At 43.9% G+C, this 20,599-nt stretch overlaps 1 protein-coding gene across 2 annotated transcripts in view; it reads left to right on the top strand.

Moving 5' to 3' along the window:
- The window catches only part of CS (citrate synthase), a 78,626-nt gene extending 69,248 nt beyond the window's left edge, over nt 1-9,378 (top strand). For both annotated transcript variants that reach the window (XM_068100425.2, XM_078769525.1), the window contains exons 8-11: nt 3,237-3,366; nt 3,519-3,620; nt 4,622-4,831; nt 8,658-9,378. In XM_068100425.2, the coding sequence (XP_067956526.2) occupies nt 3,237-3,366; nt 3,519-3,620; nt 4,622-4,831; nt 8,658-8,828 (613 nt within the window). In that variant the 3' untranslated portion in view covers nt 8,829-9,378. The remainder of the gene's footprint in view (nt 1-3,236; nt 3,367-3,518; nt 3,621-4,621; nt 4,832-8,657) is intronic.
- Nucleotides 9,379-20,599: the final 11,221 nt, after the last annotated feature.

Raw genomic sequence — 20,599 nt, forward strand, 5'->3', positions numbered from 1 at the left:
TTAACCCTGGGGAAGGATGCATCGAGCCGATTCCTCCCTCAAATTTCCTGTTTGCGTTTGTATCCATCTTGTCCACCCCATACATCCTCCTTTCCTACCCCTCATTCTTTCCCGCATCCCTTGTTTGTCTTTCTGTATTTTATTCCTTAAGTCTGCTGTTGGGATTTCCTTTCTCTTTCTGCTGTTCCTTTTGTTCTGTTGTATCTAGATCTGTTCAGTGTTCTAGCTCTTTCACGATTCTCGACCTTGTGTACAAAAAAACAGCATTGCACAAAGAAAGAAGGAAGGAAAAGCTTGACTTTCCCTTTGTGAAGGTTGCTCTAAAGCAGGGGTCAGGAACCTTTTTGACTGGGAGAGCCATAAAAGCCAAATATTTCTAAATATATTTCATTGAGAGCCATATAGTATTTTTAACGTATAATAAATTAAATATGTCTTACTTTTAATGCGACTTCTGGTGCTGCATGGTTTTGCTGATGGCCTTGTAGTCTGGTTCAAACGTGGTGAGGTTGAGCTTCATGCAGGCGTTGAGGCTTCCATCAGTTAAACGTGAGCGTAGGTTGGTCTTAATGTTCCTCATATGCGAGAATGACTGCTCACATGCATATGTAGAGCCAAACATGGTCAATACGGCAATACTCACACGCTGCATTGTGTGGTATGTCACAGGAAGCTCGTTCCAAGTTTTAAGAATCAGCTGGTCTTCAGGTTGAAGATTTTTCATTTCTGTCCACTTGTGTTCCCTCGCCAGCTCTGCTCGCTGTCGCGCAAGACTTTCCAACTCTCCATTAAGTGACTTGAACTTACTCATCCACATGTCTGATGCCTTCAGGTCAGCAACTTCCAGCTCAAAGTCTCCGATAGAGACCCCGGGGATGCATGTCAGGTCGATTTTGTCCACTGCACACTCATGTGGATGAGTGATGAACTTGAAAAGACCAGTGCGTGCACGAAATTCTCCAAAACGTGCTTTGAATGACTGCAGGAGATTGGACGTAAAGCCAGCTAGCTGCTGGAGATCCAGATGTTGAGTGGAGTCACTTGCTAAGCATGCATCTCTAAATTGTTGCAGTCTTTCAAAGTGCAGAAGACGACCTGTTTCAATGTCCCTGAGAAAGACTTCCAGCTTGCTTTCAAATGCAAACACTGCTTGTTGAAGGGATGAGATTGTATTTCCAATACCTTGCATTTTCACATTGAGCTGGTTCAGATGGCCAGTTATGTCCATGAGATAGTGAAACTGCAGGAGCCAGTCAGTGTTGTCTAGCTCAGGATGCTTGACGCCTTTCATTTCAAGAAAAGTCCGGATTTCACTCAGGCAAGCTGCAAAATGGCTGAGCACCTTCCCCCTTGACAACCAACGCACGTTGCTGTGTAAAAGCAGACCGGGATAATGATTCCCAACTTCTTCTAACAGAGCTTTAAACTGGCGATCATTTAAAGCTCGGGCAACAATAAAGTTGACCACTCGAATGACCAGCGACATCACCTCACCAAGCTCCTGGCCACACGTCTGAGCGCAAAGCGCCTCCTGGTGCAGGATGCAATGAAAACTTAGGATGGCTCTCTTTTCATGTTCACGGAGAAGCGCTACAAATCCTTTGTTCTTCCCCAACATACAGGGTGCACCATCAGTACAGACAGAAATAAGTTTATCCATCGGTAGTTTTTTTTCTTTAGCAAACTCCATGAAAGACGTGAATAAATCCTCTCCTCTTGTTGTCCCTTTCATTGGCAAAACAGCCAAGCTTTCCTCACGCAGTGTGTCACCTGCAGCATACCTGGCAATTATACTGCACTGAGATAGATGGCTAACGTCTGTTGACTCATCTAACGCGAGAGAAAAGTATGTCCCGGCGTTTATGTCCTTAATTTGTGTTTCCTCGACTTGATTTGCCATCATGATGCTACGATCGTGCACAGTTCTTGCTGACAGGGGCATGTCTTTTATTCGTTTGAATATCTTGTCTTTATTTGGGAAGTCATCAAACAGTTCATTGGCCACATCAAGCATGAATGTTTTGGCATACTCGCCATCTGTGAATGGCTTTCCATTCCTTACTATTGCCAAAGCACCCGCAAAGCTAGCGGAATTCCCGTCACCTTGCTTGGTCCACACACGTAGTTGCTGCTGACTCGTCTGCACTCTCCGCTGTAGCTCCTCGCATGCCCTTTTCCTGCTGTCCCCCGCTGGACATTTCGATGCAAATGAAGCATGGTGCGTATCGAAGTGCCGCTTTATATTTGACCGTTTCATCGATGCAATTTTATCATTGCATATTAGACATACCGCAGGTCCTGCTCTCTCACCAAATGCAAATTCCTCTGTCCACGCAGCCTGGAATGCACGGTAATCATCGTCTTTTTTTCTTTTCGCCATCTTTTCCGTTACAAGGGTTGAAGCGGATAAACTAGTTGGCTATCCGATAAAATTGATTTCTTCACCTTTACAATGACGCGGACATGCTCGCGAGCCATTGGTTCCCGACCCGACCCACGGGTGACCCGTGACCCGTGAAATTTATCTTCAAAACTAATTTCTGTTTACTTTAAAATGACACAGTATTATTAAGAAATATCACAAGTATTTTAAAATCAGTTCCAAACTGATTTTTTTTTTTAAATTTTTTTTTTTTCAACTCAAAATTGTCTGGGAGCCATATGCCGTCACCGGAAGAGCCATATATGGCTCGCGAGCCATAGGTTCCCGACCGCTGCTCTAAAGGTTTAACAGTTTCGATCATCACATGTGCCTTTCATCTTCAGTGTGTGTGCACATACTACTGATAATCTAGACTTATCTAGACTTATCTTATCTAGACTTATCTAGACTGATCATCTAGACAGGCTAAAAAATTATTTATGAAAAATATTATTAAATGTTATGCAAGTTGAAAAATAATTGTACATAACTGCTTGAAAGGGAGAATGCAGGTCTTGCTGTGAGAAGCACTTTATCCTGCTTTTTTTTTGTTTGTTTTGTGGGATGAACTGAAGAGAATTGACAAAAGGACAGGTGGTCAATATTAAGACGATTTATTTAATAACTGAAGCTGAAGAACACGTTTGAATTCATGTTGTCATGGCTAATCCTATAGTGCTTTTGCTTATCCTTGGATGACCCTCACTAATCTGCGTCACTATTTATATTGTGTGTACACATACTGGTACGTATATCGTACACAAAAAATGTGCGCATGGCATGAGACGTGGTATGTGCTTTTCTTTTTTAACAGTGACCATGAGGGGGGAAATGTGAGTGCACACACTTGCCATCTTGTGGGTAGTGCCCTTTCTGACCCTTACTTGTCCTTCTCTGCTGGTATGAATGGTCTGGCAGGACCACTACATGGGCTTGCCAATCAGGTATGCTCCCAACATCCCAACATCCCAACTCATCCACATGTTCCATCTCCCACATTTGACTTTCTCATATGAGAGAACCAAACTCATTCCCTTTCCTCCGCTATTCTCTGTCATTGTCATGCAAGTGTTATTGTGTAACCTACCGCCTCCAGGAGGTCCTTGTGTGGCTCACACAACTCCAGAAGGAACTAGGGAAAGATGTCCACATCGACAAGCTGAGAGACTTCATTTGGAACACACTCAAATCTGGCCGGGTGAGTGACACCCACACCTTTTTGGTCAATGTTTGAGCACCATGACACTGTGATGTCCACCTGTGTTTTTATAATGAACAACTGTGCCTTTAGGCTTCAGGAAAACTTTTATACAATAGTCCATTCACCATTCTTACTTTTGTCAAATAAACACTCCAGCGAACTCGGAAACAGAACAGATAGAGTAACTTGAACAGATAGAGTAACTCAGAAAAATGACAAATTGTGGATCACACACACACACACACGGAGTTGTGTGTGGCTGGCACATCCTGTTTGTCAGGATCCATCAGGAACTAGTTGGTGTGACGTGTGGTTCCTGTTACCATAACAATGTAAGGTGTTTTTATTTGATACAAAGCCTCAAAAAGACAAGAGTGTCAAAAAGAAAGAGGTGCCCTCTCTCCTGGGAATGTCGATGCAGGTCAAGAGTATCAACCCTGGAGCTCATATAATCTTGCCGAATACACTGCAGTGAGGCCTGCCCTGTACAGGCGGTATTAGCTTTTTGTGTGCAAAGCCAGAGGTTTATCCTTTTATGGTAGTTGGTGGTTCGAACCTCAGTTAAGTCATACTGAAGATTTGAGAAATGGTTTGTGCTGCTTCCTTACTTGAAAGGATAGAGCACAGCCAAACAACCAGGTTGGCAATCATTGTGCAGGCTTGATGGGCCTAATGGCTACCTCCTTCATTGAAGTTTCTTTGAAGGGAACACTTATTTAGTTAGAGGCGCATCAGTACATATGTTAAATTTCACCTCGTATGTTAAATACATGTCCCCTTCCTGTCTTGCACATATGCCTATCTCCTTGTCTCCTCCATTCTTCTTGATCCTCCCACATGAACGTACCATCCTCTTTCCAGCTTCCCTTTCTTTTGTGAATTTTCTCATTTTGACACCCTCCCCTTTCATATGTCATTAATATATGTTCCAATGAAGAATCAAACTTTGCCATTTTGTTGTTTCTAAATTGTATGGATAATCCCAACTGACTTACCAGGTGGTGCCGGGCTATGGTCATGCCGTTCTGCGAAAAACCGATCCACGCTACACGTGTCAGCGAGAGTTCGCCCTCAAGCACCTGCCAGATGATCCATTGTTCAAGCTGGTTTCTCAGATTTATGAAGTCGTCCCACCAATCCTCCTAGAGCAGGGAAAGGCCCAAAACCCCTGGCCAAATGTGGATGCCCATAGTGGCGTGCTTCTGCAGGTAGGCCCGTCTCAATATGTATCCTTATTTCTTCCAATAATTTATTCTTCCAGACCATGTAAAAGGGAAGCAAGTGCTAATGTAGTATTCAACCTATTGAATTCTTCCACTGACGATAAAACTTCCAAAATCAATTTTCAACTGAGAAATCGTCAATTTTCATCTTATTAACTACAAAATTAAACAGCAATTGCATAGTGTATCACTGAATTGGGAAATCAACTATTTTTGAGGTCAAAAGGTCAACTCAAGGTCAAACTTCTAATCAATTTTTATCTGAAAAATTATCAATTTTAATCTGATTGACCCGAGCTTTGATCAAGATCGTCAATTTCGATCTTGATGAAATTGACAATTTGATGTATCCATGGCAACTTTGGGGGGGGGGGGGGGAGGTGGATTTTACAAGTGTCATGTTCTTCATGACGTCTTCTTGTTTTTATCTTTGCTCTCTCATTTGTCATTTTATTCTTTGTTTCGTGCTCTTCATGACATCTTCTTGTTTTATCTTTGCTCTCACATTATTTGTCACAATATATTGTTTCACTATATTCAGTCACTTATCACTGGTGTTGGGCTAGCGGCTAGGGTGCCGGCTTAGGATCCGAGGATCCTGGGTTCGAATCCCGGTCGATCGCTGAATTAACGCCAGGGGGGTTGACTCAGCCTGTCATCTTTCCGAGGTCGGCTAATTGAGTACCAGTTCACTGGTAATTCCCTGTTTGTCGTAAAACGCGACAAAGGGTTGGCGGCAGCAAGGGCATCCGGCCGTAAAACATTGCTTCAAAAAGGGGACCGAAAAACAACAACAACCACGGTCCCCGAAAAAGGCCAACCCCCGCTTAGCGGGGAAAAATGGCCTCCAAAGGTGTTTTTTTTTTTTGTTTTTTTTTTTCAGTCACTTCTTGTTTTATCTTTGCTCTCTCATTATTTGTCACTATATATTGTCACTATACAGTCACGTGAAAAAGTAAGTACACCCCATGTAAAGTTTTGACTTTTTCAACATATTTCAACATACAGCTATTTGATCTTCATTTCAACAATATTGATAGATAAAGGTGATATAATATAACAAATATCATGAAACATTTACATTTTGTAGTCCATTGTATAATTTAAATAAACATAAATGCTAATTTCGCATGTGGAAAAAGTAAGAACATCCTGGGCTCTAATAGGTGGTATTGCCCCCTTTGGCAGAAACAACCTCAAGTAGGTGTTTCTTATAACTGTCTACCAGTCTCTGGCATCGACTGGGAGAAATTTCAGCCCACTCCTCCATGCAGAATTCTTTCAGCTGTGTGATATTTGAGGGGTTTCCTGCATGCACAGCTCGTTTCAAATCCCCCCACAACATCTCGATGGGATTTAGATCCGGGCTTTGACTTGGCCATTCCAGAACCCTCCATTTCTTTCTTTTCAGCCATTCCTTGGTGGATTTACTGGTATGTTTAGGGTCATTGTCATGTTGCAAGGTCCACCTTCGGTTGAGCTTCAACTTTCTGACAGATGGCCTCACATTATCCTCATGCACCCTCTGGTACAATGAAGAATTCATAGTGGATTCTATGATGAGAGCTGCCCAGGCCCTGATGCAGCAAAGCTGCCCCAAACCATAATATTTCCACCACCATGCTTTACAGTTGGTATCAGGTTCTTGTGGTCAAATGCTGTCTTTGGTTTTCGCCAAACATGTCTTCTGGTACTGTGGCCAAATAGCTCTACCTTTGACTCATCTGTCCAGAGCACATTGTTCCAGAAGTGCTGGTCTTTGCCTCGGTGTTCATTGGCAAACTTTAGTCTTGCCCTGAAGTTCTTTCTGGACAGCAAAGGTTTCCTCCTGGCACACTTCCCATGTAGATCGAATTTGTGCAGCCTCTTTCTAATGGTAGACTCGTGCACTTTGACATCAACAGTGGCAAGAGCTACCTGTCGGTCCCGTGATGACATTCTGGGGTTCTTAGAGACTTCTTTCAGCATCTTGCGGTCTGCTCTCGGGCTGAACTTGCTGGGGTGGCCTGGCCTGAACAAGTTGGCAGTTGTTTGGAATCGTCTCCACTTGTAGATGATCTTCCGGACAGTCAAATGATTGATTTCAAATTGTTTGGAGATCTTTGTAAATCCCTTCCCAGACTCGTAGGCATCTATAACCTTCTTTCTGAAGGCCTCAGAGAACTCTTTTGATCTAGGCATGGTGACGCCCCACACTTCAACAACAAAAGGCAAACCAAACTAAATGTCTGAGGTTTAATTAAGACAGGTTCCTCCAAGATCCTCTCCAACGATGTTCTAATCATTTGCACCTGAGCTGGTTCACCTGATTCTAATTTTTGGTATTTGAAGTAGTGATAAATGTAGGGGTGTACTTACTTTTTCCACATGCGAAATTTGCATTTATGTTTATTTAAATTATACAATGGACTACAAAATGTAAATGTTTCATGATATTTGTTATATTATATCACCTTTATCTATCAATATTGTTGAAATGAAGATCAAATAGCTGTATGTTGAAATATGTTGAAAAAGTCAAAACTTTACATGGGGTGTACTTACTTTTTCACGTGACTGTATGTCACATATTATCTTTGTCATTGCACTATATTCTATGTTTTATTTTCTCTTCATCATCTTTGTTTCCTTCCATTGACTTTAATCTTCATCTTCTCTCCCTCCCCACCCCATTATCCAAACGAATATCATGTCTAAAGGATCAATTAAATGGCAGGAAGTGAAAAGTTGATATGGCAATGGGCTATTGGGGGACATATAGATGAACTACATCGGCCAAAGTGGAGTGGCATTGCGATAGCTGTTGAAGACGAGGTTCATGATTGTGGAAATTATCTTGTCCAGATACATCTAGAAGACGAGATGGCAGAAAGTCACCACCTGACACTGATTGAGGACCAGAGAGAGATTGATGTGGCACTGAGTGGCATAGATCTGGTTATAAATTTTTAACCTGATTGATGCCATATTACACAACATGACAAGGGGTTTAAAAAAAAAAAGCTTCCTCGTTTGTTGTGTCCGTCAGACCAATCTAATGTCTGCACATGTGTAACGAGAACCCAGCTAAGTGAGGACCAACAGCGAAACAATTCCTCCAAACAGCATATTTGGGTCATTGGCATATAATTTGATATAAACTAGAATAGCACTTGGTAACATGCATACCTACGCCAGGCTGACAAGTATGTTTTGCACCTCACTCACTGATTGGCCGGATGTACATCCGGACAATTCATCCTTGTCATACAACAAAATCGAATCGGCTTGTATTTGTCACACACCCCAACCTATCCACCAAGTTTCATCCGAATCCATCCAAAAACGGCTGGTACTTTGCACCCTTGCAATAATCAGTGTGTGATGCCCTTTTGAACAGGTAGTGGTCATTGATATGTCCATATAGATCAGTTCTTCCCCCCCACCTCTTCTCCTTCCTTCTGTTTTTGCTCCTCTTCATCTCTATATACTAAAACATAAATAAATGGTAGCTCCTTTGAGGAGCTCTTTATGCTGAAATTTGCAGCTTCAACATTTGACAGCTTTGTCCATCCCTCTTCTCCTGTATCTCATGTAAATATACACATGTCCTTGTCCTGCATGCAAATGTTTGTACAACCTCTTCCCCACCATGAGCTATAGTTACTGCAGAATAAATAAATGGTGAATATATTTATCCTTTATCCTGACCACCATGCTTTCCTGTGTTCTCTAACCATCCCATCCTGTGTGACACCTATCTGACATGTGTTTAAATATTTGTGAATCAAATTGTTTTACACCATCCGTCCCTCATGGCCTTCCATTGCAGTACTACGGCATGACTGAAATGAATTACTACACAGTGCTGTTTGGCGTCTCACGAGCACTCGGGGTACTGGCTTCCCTCGTGTGGGATCGAGCCCTTGGCCTTCCCCTCGAGAGGCCCAAATCCTTGAGCACAGGAGGTCTTGTGAAACTCGTCGGAGCCAAGTCTGGCTGAAGTGCTTACCCTCCAATTTTTCAATCCAACAGTGGCTATATTTATGTTTCTTCCTACATTTTCTCGCTTTTTTAAAACATAACAAAAAAAAAAATGCTTCCATATGCATCGAGGTAAGCGTTTTGGCACTGTGTGCATCAAAGTTTTATTTTTTTTTTTTGGTTTTTTTTTAATGAGCCAATACAATGCACAAGTTTGTAATATTTCCAGTTCTCATGGTTGTTGTTTTTTCTTTCTTTCTTTCTTTTCTCCTTGTTCCTCCCCCCCCCCCCCCCCCCCCACCCCCCGCTATTGGGAAGGGTGAGGTCAAGATGAGGCTGCAAATATAATTTTGAGAAATACATATTCTGGAGAAATAAATGCATCGATTGGTTCAAGTTGCTCAATTGTTTTGATTTATTTTTTTAAGGTTTTTGCATGAGTGAGCATTTGTGATAAGGTGTTATGGATCTCAAAATATAACTTGTTTGAACTTTAATTTGTCTTAAACCCTTAACAGATGTTTGCTCCCATCATACGTCTATAAATGCGATTTTCGCTTTCAGCTTGATATTGCATGTCCGATGTTGAAACAAACTTTTACACTTGTCGCGCTCACTTGCGCCAATCAAATCCCGGGCCAATCACTGCTCTTTGGGGCATGGCCTCACGGACCTTTTGTGCCTGTGTGCTCACCAGGTCTATGTTATCCGCGGTAGTGCTCAATGTCCTGTTTCCGGTTGGTTTTTATTTAGTGTCATAAATGCGCGATTTCCTACTATGTGTGTGCTGCTGGTGTCATAAGGAACAGAGGAAAAATAACAGAGGCCATTACATACAGGGGATTAATTACCCATAATACCTCGTTAATTAACATGCCCCACCCCTTGTGATGGGAACGAAGACGCGCTCTTTCACGACATACGGTCTACACAAATTTCCTTATTACATGGTTTCTTCTTCTTCACAACAGTCGGAGCGCACTACCGATACAATTCTACCTGGACTAAGGTATTGCCTACCCCCCCCCCCACAAATGTAACAATATCAACCAATTAGTGGAAACAGGATTTGCTAAACTTGTGTGTGAGGAAAACGATAATGAAGTTTTAAGCTTGAGGGCTCGTCATTTGCTCGTGTTGCACTAATGAAACTAATGTTTAAAAGCTTTTGATTAGTTTTCCCATTAGTATGTACTAGCAGAAGTACCCGGCATTGCCGGGTGGGGGAGGGGGAAGGGGAACGGAACGGAGGGGGGGAGGGGAGGAAAGGGGGAGAGGGGGGAAGGGGAGGGGGGAAGGGGCGAGGGTAGGGTGGAGGGGGAGGGGGGGAAGGAGAAGGGGGTAGGGGGAAGGGGTTGGGTGGAGGGGGAGGGGAGAAGAGGGTAGGGGGTAGGAGGGAGGGGGAGGGAGAGGAGGGGGGAAAGGGGAGGAGAGGGGGGAGGGGAGAAGAGGGGGGAAAGGGAAGGGGAGGGCCAGTCAACAATGACGTTGCAGTTCTCATGGTAGGAGAGCAGCACAACAATCGCGACATCGTCCTGCATCTTCGCAACAACAGCACGAAGCGGATTTTGGAGACTCACCGATCCTGTGACGCCCTCCAGTACCGGCGTTGCCGGGCGGGGGAAGGGAGACCCCCGTACATTCCCAACCCATACATTCCCAACCCATACATTCGGCCTCTCGACTCAAGCTCACTCGGACAAAAGCCTCGCCCAAATTAAACCGTGAAGGCCCAATGGCCATGTCTATGCCACAAATCAAGTACGTGAGCGAGTCTGGCGCACTGAATTGAAAATATATAGAACGCTCATACTCAGTGAAAAGTGAAGCCGCCGTGTCGCCATCTTGGTTAGCACGACTCGACCAACTCGCTTCGCGGATCTCGTTTGTTTTGAACGTGTCCCAGATTTTAAAAGCCAGACAACTGTTAAAATGCCATTTTGTGCGGCAATAAACTGCTCCAATCGGTTACGGAAGGGTTGTGGAAAGACGTTTCACAGCTGTTTCAAAGACGTTTAATTCATATCGCACACAATCGACACAAAACACGATCGCATAAAAGGTGAAAAAACACAATCGCTTTTCGCTCTGAATTACGTGCAAACGTGTGACGGAAATCACCATCGCCCAGCATCGAGTGCCAACCAAGATGGCGCCCGGTCGCTGCATCTCCACCTATGTGGTGTGAATGGCAATGGTCATTCTATATATTTTCAGTTCAATGGTCTGGGGGTGGGGATGGAACATCACGTGATCACTCTGAGCGAATCAGTGAGCTGCTCTGGCACCGGCTGAGATTCCGTGTATAATGTTCCTCGCTGAAATGCGCTGAGGTAAATATGAATAAAAAATATGGATCTCGTCAAATATTTTGAGGTAGGCCATGTTCTTCCCAGGCTCAATGGCCATGTCTATGCCAAATATCAAGCACGTGAGCCTCTCCGTTTAGGAGTCTATCAATAGCATTACACACACAAACTGTGTTTTATATATACTAGTATATAGATTGTCGTAGTACCGTTCCGGCTGTCTTGGTGGCGGTCCTCACACCACTGTCCATGGTATTGCAGCCAGGGCCTTTTGGGTTGAGGCCACAAGTGTGATGAGCCTGAAAAGCTGATTAGAATTTTTACAATGGGAGTGGTTTAAATATAGCCTGAAATATTCTTATTTCATTTATTTATTTTCTTTTGATTGCTATAACCTTCCGGGACTCAATTAAAATCTAGGTATTGTAATAAAGATTTTCAGAACGATGAACTATTGGAGCATCCTTGTTCACCTTTATGCAGATGCTAACAAGAATGGCCGCACTGTCGTCACAACCTGCGACAAAATCCGGTAACGGGCCGATTGGGAAATACACATTTAATGCTCTTAAAAGATTAACTTGACACCGCTCATCCACGTCACCCTCCACCACTGTTATATCAGAATGAGCTGATTTGTAACATGGTCAGTTTGGTTAACCCCAATATGGAACCATTCAAAAATTACATAACTCTGTTTTAGTAAATTGTGTAGCATAATGCTTGATTACTGTGCATCTGATGTACCACGCATTCTGCCGGGCTTGATGTACCCTTATTATTCAACATATCAGCAAAAGTACCCAGTGCTGCCGGGTAACAGAGTCGCTTCCTGACGGGAATATGAAGAGGGGAAGGAGGAGAGGGGAAGGGAGGGTTAGTATACAGCAACAACAACAACAACAGCCATTTTAAGGCCATATTCCCTGCTAGAGCAGGGTTAGCCTTGCGGGCCACATGACGATCTTCTCCATTTTACCCTAATTTCTGCATCTCCCCTTGTTAACCCCCTTGCCCGCATTTCTTCTTCCACCACCTTTAGCCAAGTCTTTATTGGTCTTCCCCGTTCTCCATTTCCTTCTACATTCATTTCCATCATTCTTCTCAACGAGTCACTTTCATCCTTCCTCAACACATGACCAAACCATCTCAACCTGTTTCTCTTCACAGCATCCATCACAGGCTCTATTCCCATCATCTTTCGCAATTCATCATTTGTCTTCCTCTCTCTCAACGATACTCCGTACATCCACCGAACCATTCGCATTTCCACCCTTTCCAGCCTTCGTTGCTGCTCTACGTTCATTACCCATGTCTCGCTCCCATAAATCATAACACTTCTCACACATGCAGCATACACCTTTCCCTTCAGCTTCAACGACACTCCCCTCCTCGTCAGCACGCCACTTAGTTCCCGAAACTTCTTCCATGCACATCTCACTCTAGCAACCGTTGCCGAGTCTGATCCACCTTCTCCATTCAGCATGTCTCCTAGGTAACGAAATGTTTTCACACCTTCCAGCTTCACGACGTCTCCAAGATCCAACTCAACATTTCCTCCATCTGCAGCTCTCTCTGTGCACACCCTACACTTGAATGTAGCTGCCACACTGGTCAATGACCCTCCCAAACCACTACATTTTTGATGAACCCACTCAACGCACATTGTACATTGAATGGAATTCACTCAGACACCCTTCCTGCACACAGTACACGGCCACTTCCCAGTTCTTTACCACTTGCCATCACCTTCGTCTTTCCGATATTCACCTTCAGACCTTTTGTCTCCATACATTCCTTCCACTTGTTCATCTTTTCCTTCAGTCCATCCATACGTTCCACAATCAACACCAGATCATCTGCATACAACAACTCCCACGGTTAACCCTCCTTTACATTCCGAGCCAGCACATCCATCACAGCTACAAATAGTAGTGGACTTAGTACTGACCCCTGATGCACTCCCACCTTCACCTCAAACTCACCACTGTTCCTGTCCTTCGTCCTTACAGCTGTGCACGCTCTCTCGTACATTGCCATCACTACTCTGAGCAACCATTCCTCCACTCCTAACTTCCTCAATGCCCATGTCACTACTTCGCGTTTACGGATTCGTCACTTCTGTCTCTGTGGTTCTCATCCACTTGAAGCATTTTTAGTTTAATGTACTATTATTGTTAGTTTCAGTGTGAAATGGAGATAACTGTCTTCAAAGGTAAAAATAGTGTCTCAGAAGAAAAACGAGATGGGTGAGGGAGTAACCGGAATGAAGAAGAAGAGGCGGATCGAGTGAGATCGGGAAAGAAAGGCCTATCTGCGTCGTGGTGACGAGCGGACGCTTGTGGACATTGGGCGCGAGCGAATATTGGTTTCCCGGGAAAGGGATTCGCGTGACAGTGTCGTTATTGCTCTAGCAAAATATACCTGCATGACGGGTTTTGGGTTCGAGAGTGAATCATCGTTGGAGCCCAAGCTGACGCCTCTATTATCGGCCGGTCCGCCATTTCACCTCACACAAGCCCTTCACCTGGTTCCCCACGCGTGTCGGGGGTGTTCCCGGAGTGATCTCGGCTTGGGAACCGCTGATCGTTCGTCAGCTTCATTGTCTGGTGAACGGAAGGTGTGAATTCCCAGTCGCCTTTTGGGTGAACTATTAACGTACCGACGTCGGCCCGACCTCTCACCAAGCGGCTCTTCTGCAGCGTCGAATGTCAGCCGTCCTGGGTTCAGGTTTCAGTACGACCTTTTCTTGTGATCACCGGAGCAGGGATCGACTTTGGCCTGGTGTCGAGACACAGTGACTTTGGGGAATGTTACAGTTCGCTCATGTTGGAATACTGTGAGTTATTGATTCAGGAATATATTGGTCGTACCATCATCGGAATTGTATGGTGTTTGCTGTGCAAGTGAGGTTTTCTCGTACTTGCGTTAATTATTATTATTGTGTGATTTTAATACAATACTTGGTTTTTGTATCAATTGATTGGTGTGGTTCTACCATTGGTCATTGGCACACATAATAGCACATCTTTCTGTCGTGACTCCTTTCGGGGCCCGGAGGTACACCGTGACCGGCGTTTTGGGAGGAGCACGTAACAGCGTGGAACCCTATCGAATACTTTCTCCAGATATCCAGGTTAGTATATCACACAAAAATGTGCGAGTCAATAAATAATATGGGTACATAAAAACAAAAAGGGAGCTCTGTCTACTGTAACGCCATAGCTTGCTAAAGCAGCCTGTATAGCGTTCACCAAGTGGTAGTTCACCCCGTGAATCATATTCAAAAAGGGTGTTATAACACATCTAAAGGTCCTTGGCCTTGTGACTAGGTACACAGGTATTTCTAACTTCTTTTGTAGAGCCCTCACCAAGCGGCTTATGCACTCCAACGAAATGGATGATGCGGAACGGCTGGCTTGGCAAGCGATAGCAACACAATCATCACCATTTAATCTCCATCCTCACGACCACACAAAAACACAACACCTCTACACATAAACAAACACCACCCACAAGACACTTTGTGGCACACATTCCAATCCCCTCACCGGCCATGCCATCACTCTCACCTGCCCCCTATTCCAAATTACTCATGTCCCAATTTGTATAAGCAAGTCCTGAACCCTGGGACAGTAAACATCAAGGCACTTACCTCAAGTGCAGGTATTTGCAGGTTGGTCGGGCCCAAGAGTTCCATCCACCCGATTGAATCCCAAAATTTGTCCCATAGGGCCTATCAAATCCACCAAATTTCCTTTTATCCCACTACTGGCAAGTATGTGTATCTGCCTCCTCCACTGACTTTTACTACACCACTACCATTGGCTACAACAGTTCCGCCCCTCTATTGTGCAAGTGCCATTGGAATAAGTGGAGCAGCCGAAATGCCAACATGGCCAATGCATGTACATAAGGGTGCGACCCACCATCCATCCTTCGGCCCACTGCGAGCAACACGACTCCACTAACCCCAGCTGGCCAATGTGGTGAGCACCTGCTGCCAGCTCCACTATTCCCAAAGCCTCGGACCTGGGGGGGGGGGGGGGGGGGGGAGGTACGGTCGCAGTGCGTGGCATCCTCATCACATCCCCTGCACCTCTCACATCGCCCAGTCTACTCACATGCAGCCCTCAGTGCCCACCCACACTTGACCATGCCCAGGGTCTAGCTGACAGCCATGCTCCCCCAGGAGACACAATCCCAGAAGACATGGTCCACACACCTCGGCCACCCACAGCACCACGTTAACCTCCAGAATACCCAACTACATCCCCACAACTCCGTGCCCCAAATATTGGCGCCGTCGCCCCCATAGCCAGTTGAAGGCTGTATCCTACTACTCTATCCATTTTTATCCCAGCCTCCAACACTTTCTTCTAACACACCTATATCAATAATGATGTCACTGGTTTCAGTGACCACCACAGCCTCTTCACAAAATTCACCCTTAAATTTGCATCGAACCCCCAGATTACCCGTGCCAATTATTTTTCACAATTTACTAATCTCACAAAAGAAGGGTGCTTCTCCATACACCTACCAGCCGAGCAGGCCCCATATGCTTGGCTCGTTCCAAATTTCCTGATTCCATCAAACCCATGGCTCTCTTCCCAATCCGAGAGTCCGCAAATCACAACAGAATATCTGTGGAAGGTCATTCTCACACCATCACGTTCCACAGATGCACTAATGGTTGTCCTGTAGGCTATAATCCACCTATGTCCATGCAGATCATCCCGCATCCATAGACCAGCACAGCATGGCAGGTTATCACATGCTGGCTGTCCCAGAGTCTCAGGGAGAAGCTGCCAGGCCGCATGCATAGGCGGTCACCACATCAGGGACAAGTTGGCCGTTCGTGGTGCCGCCACCAAAGCACGACCTACAACACTTCCCCCCTAGTGGTCCTCATTATGCACCATCCTAGGTACCTGTGAGAAACCACCTCGGACGCCCCGGAGGTCTAAACCGCCACCAGGGTCCGGTGACCCTGCTGGCCTGAGATACATGCTCGGTCCGCGCCCCGATGGCCACACTCCACCACCAAGGGACGCCCATGCCGTACCATGCCACGCATGGTCGGACCCCACGTCCAAATCTCGCCAGCACAACCCCTCCCCCCCCCCCCCCCCAGCTGGCTGGCATAAATCAATTTTGAAAGGGGCAATTTTTTCACGAGGCAGACCCCAATGACCTCTCCTGGTCCGAATTCCGCAGCCCGGGGACCAACTCCCTCCATGGCTGCACCAAATCAAACTCCCAATTAAATTTGATTTTAAATTTCCTTTTGAAAATTTCGGCCTCGCGTGCCCAATAACCACAGCTGCAGGTGACGACCCCTTTCTCGGGATTTTCTGCCCCTCCCCGCAGCTGTTCCAAATTCATTATGGGGACCAGTTTTCCAGAGGCTCTATCTCCCGACTCTTCCATGTCCGAATCCAGCTCAGAGCTAAAACACCCCCTCAGCTGGGTATCCAGTTTCGGAGCCTCTGGTACCCAATTGTTGCTTGTGGTGAGGGTCCCCTCGGTCACTTGAATCTCATCCTGGGGATATTCGATGGGCCGACTCTTCTCGTCCCCCAGACTCTCTTGGGCTCGATCAGTCACTTCCTCCATGGTATTGTCACAGATGTCCAGCGAGGAGAGGAGGAGAGTTGGGGGCATGAAGTTATCTGGACCTTATCTCAGATAAAGAGCTGAGCCTGCACTTAGCCACAAAACGGACATTCATAGCATGTCAAAAATCACCTCCATTCCCACGGCCAATATTCTTATATTTCAAATGCAGTTTCATTGGCAGTTTCATATTTCTTAAACTTATAGCATTTTAATTATACAGACAGCGCCCATATCTCAAGCTTCCAATTACAATTTTAGCTGCGAGTGAAAACTCACTCACAAGGACATTATTAATTCTTTCCATTATACAGAAGTCCAGGAAAAGGACTTCGACAGCACTCTTCCATTCCCAATGTTAATTCCTCCCGTTTTGATTCAAATTCTGTTGCCCATGGCTTCTGTGCCCCGAATTTAGTCTCTAATTTGACCTCGAATTCACCTAGTCTGTCCGTAATCTGACTATCCATTTTTCCTTCCATTTTATCAACTAGCAAAGGTACCCACCCTACGGGTGGGGCTTCAATTGGGAGGCCCAAATGAAAAGGCAAAATATCAGAAATTGAAGGCTTTTATTTTATTTTAAACGATTTATATAAACATCCGTTAAATCATATCATTGATTTAAATGTACATTCAAAGTACACCGCCCCCATGCCAAATTAATAAATATCCTCCAGTGCGGCATTGCCGGGGTGCCTAGCGCACCTGGCGATACCGCCGTGCAGCTCATAGCAATGGTATTGGGAGGGAGAGGTGTACAATAATTGATTGATTAGTTGCATAATTAAAATAAATAAACAGTAATCGTCATTTAATTAAATTACTAATAGAATACCTAAACCACCACCGTTTCATCTGAATCTGTAACTTAATTAATTTAAAGAATTAATTAATAAGGTTATTAATCGAATAATTAATCGATTCATTGATTAATCAATAAATCAAAAATACCCTTTACAACCAAATCACTTGTTCATTGTCGTGTCCAAATATCAGCTTCCTCACACAAAAGGTGCCTGATGATGAGAAAGGAAATATATAAGTACGGTACTTAATTCATTATGTTTAATTAATTTAAATAGTACTTAATTTAAATAGTATAATGAAGTAATTAATTAATCACAAAAAAAAAAAACGTTTTTGCCAAAGCACGTGCTCACTATTGTGCCAAAATTTCAGCATCCTAGCTCAAAGGATGGCTGAGATCTGGCCCGGCCAAACAAACAAACAAGAAGACGTCATGCAGAGCACGATACTTGCAAAATCCGCCAGGAAAAATACAGGAATAATACAGGAAGAAATAATAATAAAGAGGAAGAAAATACAGGAAGAAAAGTGATGATTTTTCAGATGAAAAATGATGATTTTGGAAGGTTGACCTTGAGTTAGCCTTTGACCTTTTGACCTCAAAAATAGTTAGTTTCCCTATTTAGTGACTCAATGTGTAAATGCTGTTCAATTTTCAAGTCAATCGGATGAAAATTGAGGATTTTAGAAATCTGGCCAATGTTGACCTTTTGGTCTATGTTGACCTCAAAAATACTTGGTGCCTGAATTCAGTGGCCAGATATGCAAGTCCTCTTCAAATTTCAAGTCAATTGGATGAAAATTGAGGATTTTAGAAATTCGGCCTATGTTGACCTTTTGGCCTATGTGGACCTCAAAAATACTTGGTGGTTGAATTCAGTGACCAGATATGCAAGTCCTCTTCAATTTTCAAGTCAATCGGATGAAAATTGAGGATTTTAGAAATTTAGCAAAGTTGGTGACCTTTGGGCTATGTTGACCTTTTAACCTTTTGACCCCAAAAACAATAGGCTTCTTGCTTTTGACCAACTCTACCATTTGGTGAAGTTTCGTGAAGATCGGTTGAAAATTGTGACCTGTAGGCCGGTGACAATCATACAAACAGACAAGAAGACGTCATGCGGAGCATGATACTTGCAAAATAGGCCCCCTCCCCTCCCCAATAAAAAAAAATTCCATTCATACAGCAAATTGTCCATTTCATCAAGATTAAAATTGACAATCTTGATCAAAGCTCGGGTCAATAGGAAGAAAAGTGACGATTTTTCAGATGAAAAATGACGATTTTGGAAGGTTGACCTTGAGTTGACCTATGACCTCAAATAGTTGGTTTCCCTATTTAGTGACTCAATGTGCAAATGCTGTTAAATTTTCAAGTGAATCGGATGAAAATTGATGATTTTGGAAGTTTGACCTTGAGTTGACCTTTGACCTTTTTATCTCAAAAATAGTATGTTTCCCAATTTAGTGAGTCGATATGCAAATGCTCTTCAATTTTCAAGTCAATCGGTTGAGAATTGACGGCTTTTTAGATGAAAATTGATTTTTTTAAATTTGACCTTGAGTTGGCCTTTGACCTTTTGACCTCAAAAATATTTCATTTCCAAATTTAGTGACAATATACAAATGCTATTCAATTTTGAAGTAAATCGTTTTTAAAATGGCGATTTTAGAAATTTGACCTCCAGATGACCTTTGACCTCAAAATCAATAGGCTTCTCAATTGGAACGACCTATACAACTTGGTGAAGTTTCGTGACGATCGGTTTTGAATTGTGACCTGTAGGCCGGTGACAAACAGACAGACAGAACCACAAACGCAACCGACCAATATATTTGAAAAATCTTCGATTTTGCAAGTAACAAGAAAGAACCCAGAGTGAAAACTGAGTACTCCCTTTTAGTGCACGGAAGGGGGCCCGGTGATGACGTCATGCAGCGTCTGGAGATGGAATAGGAAAGGAGCGGTGTAAAACAGCAACATAAAGCTCCTGTAGATCCGCTACATGTTGCAGTAGTCAGGGCCCTTAGGGATATTTTGGGGCCGTTTGGTTCAAATTCTTCCAAAAGCACCAAATTTGGCCCAGATGTTGCCCATGCCATACTCTTTCGATTTTTGACGGGCGCCAAGACGGGCGCGCCCCCCCCCCCCCGGGGGCCCCATATTGGCGAAATACGAAATGGCCGCCACCCGGATTAGAGGAAAATCAGTTAAATAACCAAAAGGGTTGGAATAATGTATGATACCACTTTTCAGGGGTTTTCGAGGTCGAGGAATCCATCTATGATGTTATTTTGATGATTCGAGGTCAAGGTCAACCCTCAAGGTCATCTTAAAGGTCATTTTTGAGTCAAACATGTTGGTTTTTGAGTTTTTTGTCAAGATTTACACGAGGTTCACCATTTTATGTTTCTGGGTTGGGTAATCGAACTCTGACCTTATTTTTGACAATTAGAGGAAATATTTACACGTCTATTTCCTAATTTTCAGGCATATGCAGTTCATCAGTCTAATTACAAAGGTACGGATTTTGATGTTTTATGAACTGTATGCCATATCCTTGTGTTTAAGTTTTTGTGCGATCATGCTCCGGGTTCATGTATACATGATTGTATATATGTCATAAATATGACGTCATAGGTCATGTGACCTGGCGGCCATATTGGATTTTATGGAAACCTTCAAAATGGCTCCCTGCCTTCATTTTTCGATCGATTCATTTTGAACTTTGACCACTTATAGTACGCCATGTGATTGGATGCATATCCTAATTATGACGTCATAGGTCAGGTGACATGGCGGGATGGACCGGTATGGTCCCCGGATCATACCGCCCTTGGCGCCCATCAAAAATCGAAAGAGTATGGCATGGGCAACATCTTCTTTTTTTTTTCTTTTTTTTCTTTTCTTTTTTTTGTATACAAGATCGAGGATCCTGAAAGAGCGAACATTAATCACACAGAAAGACAAACCGACACATAAAACATATAACATCGGGAGTGGTAGACAAGATGGGGAGAGAGGGGGAAGGACACAAACACAACATTTGAG

The sequence above is a fragment of the Myxine glutinosa genome, chromosome 1 (assembly GCF_964187855.1).
Source record: "Myxine glutinosa chromosome 1, kmMyxGlut1.1, whole genome shotgun sequence".
Lineage (NCBI taxonomy): Eukaryota > Metazoa > Chordata > Myxini > Myxiniformes > Myxinidae > Myxine > Myxine glutinosa.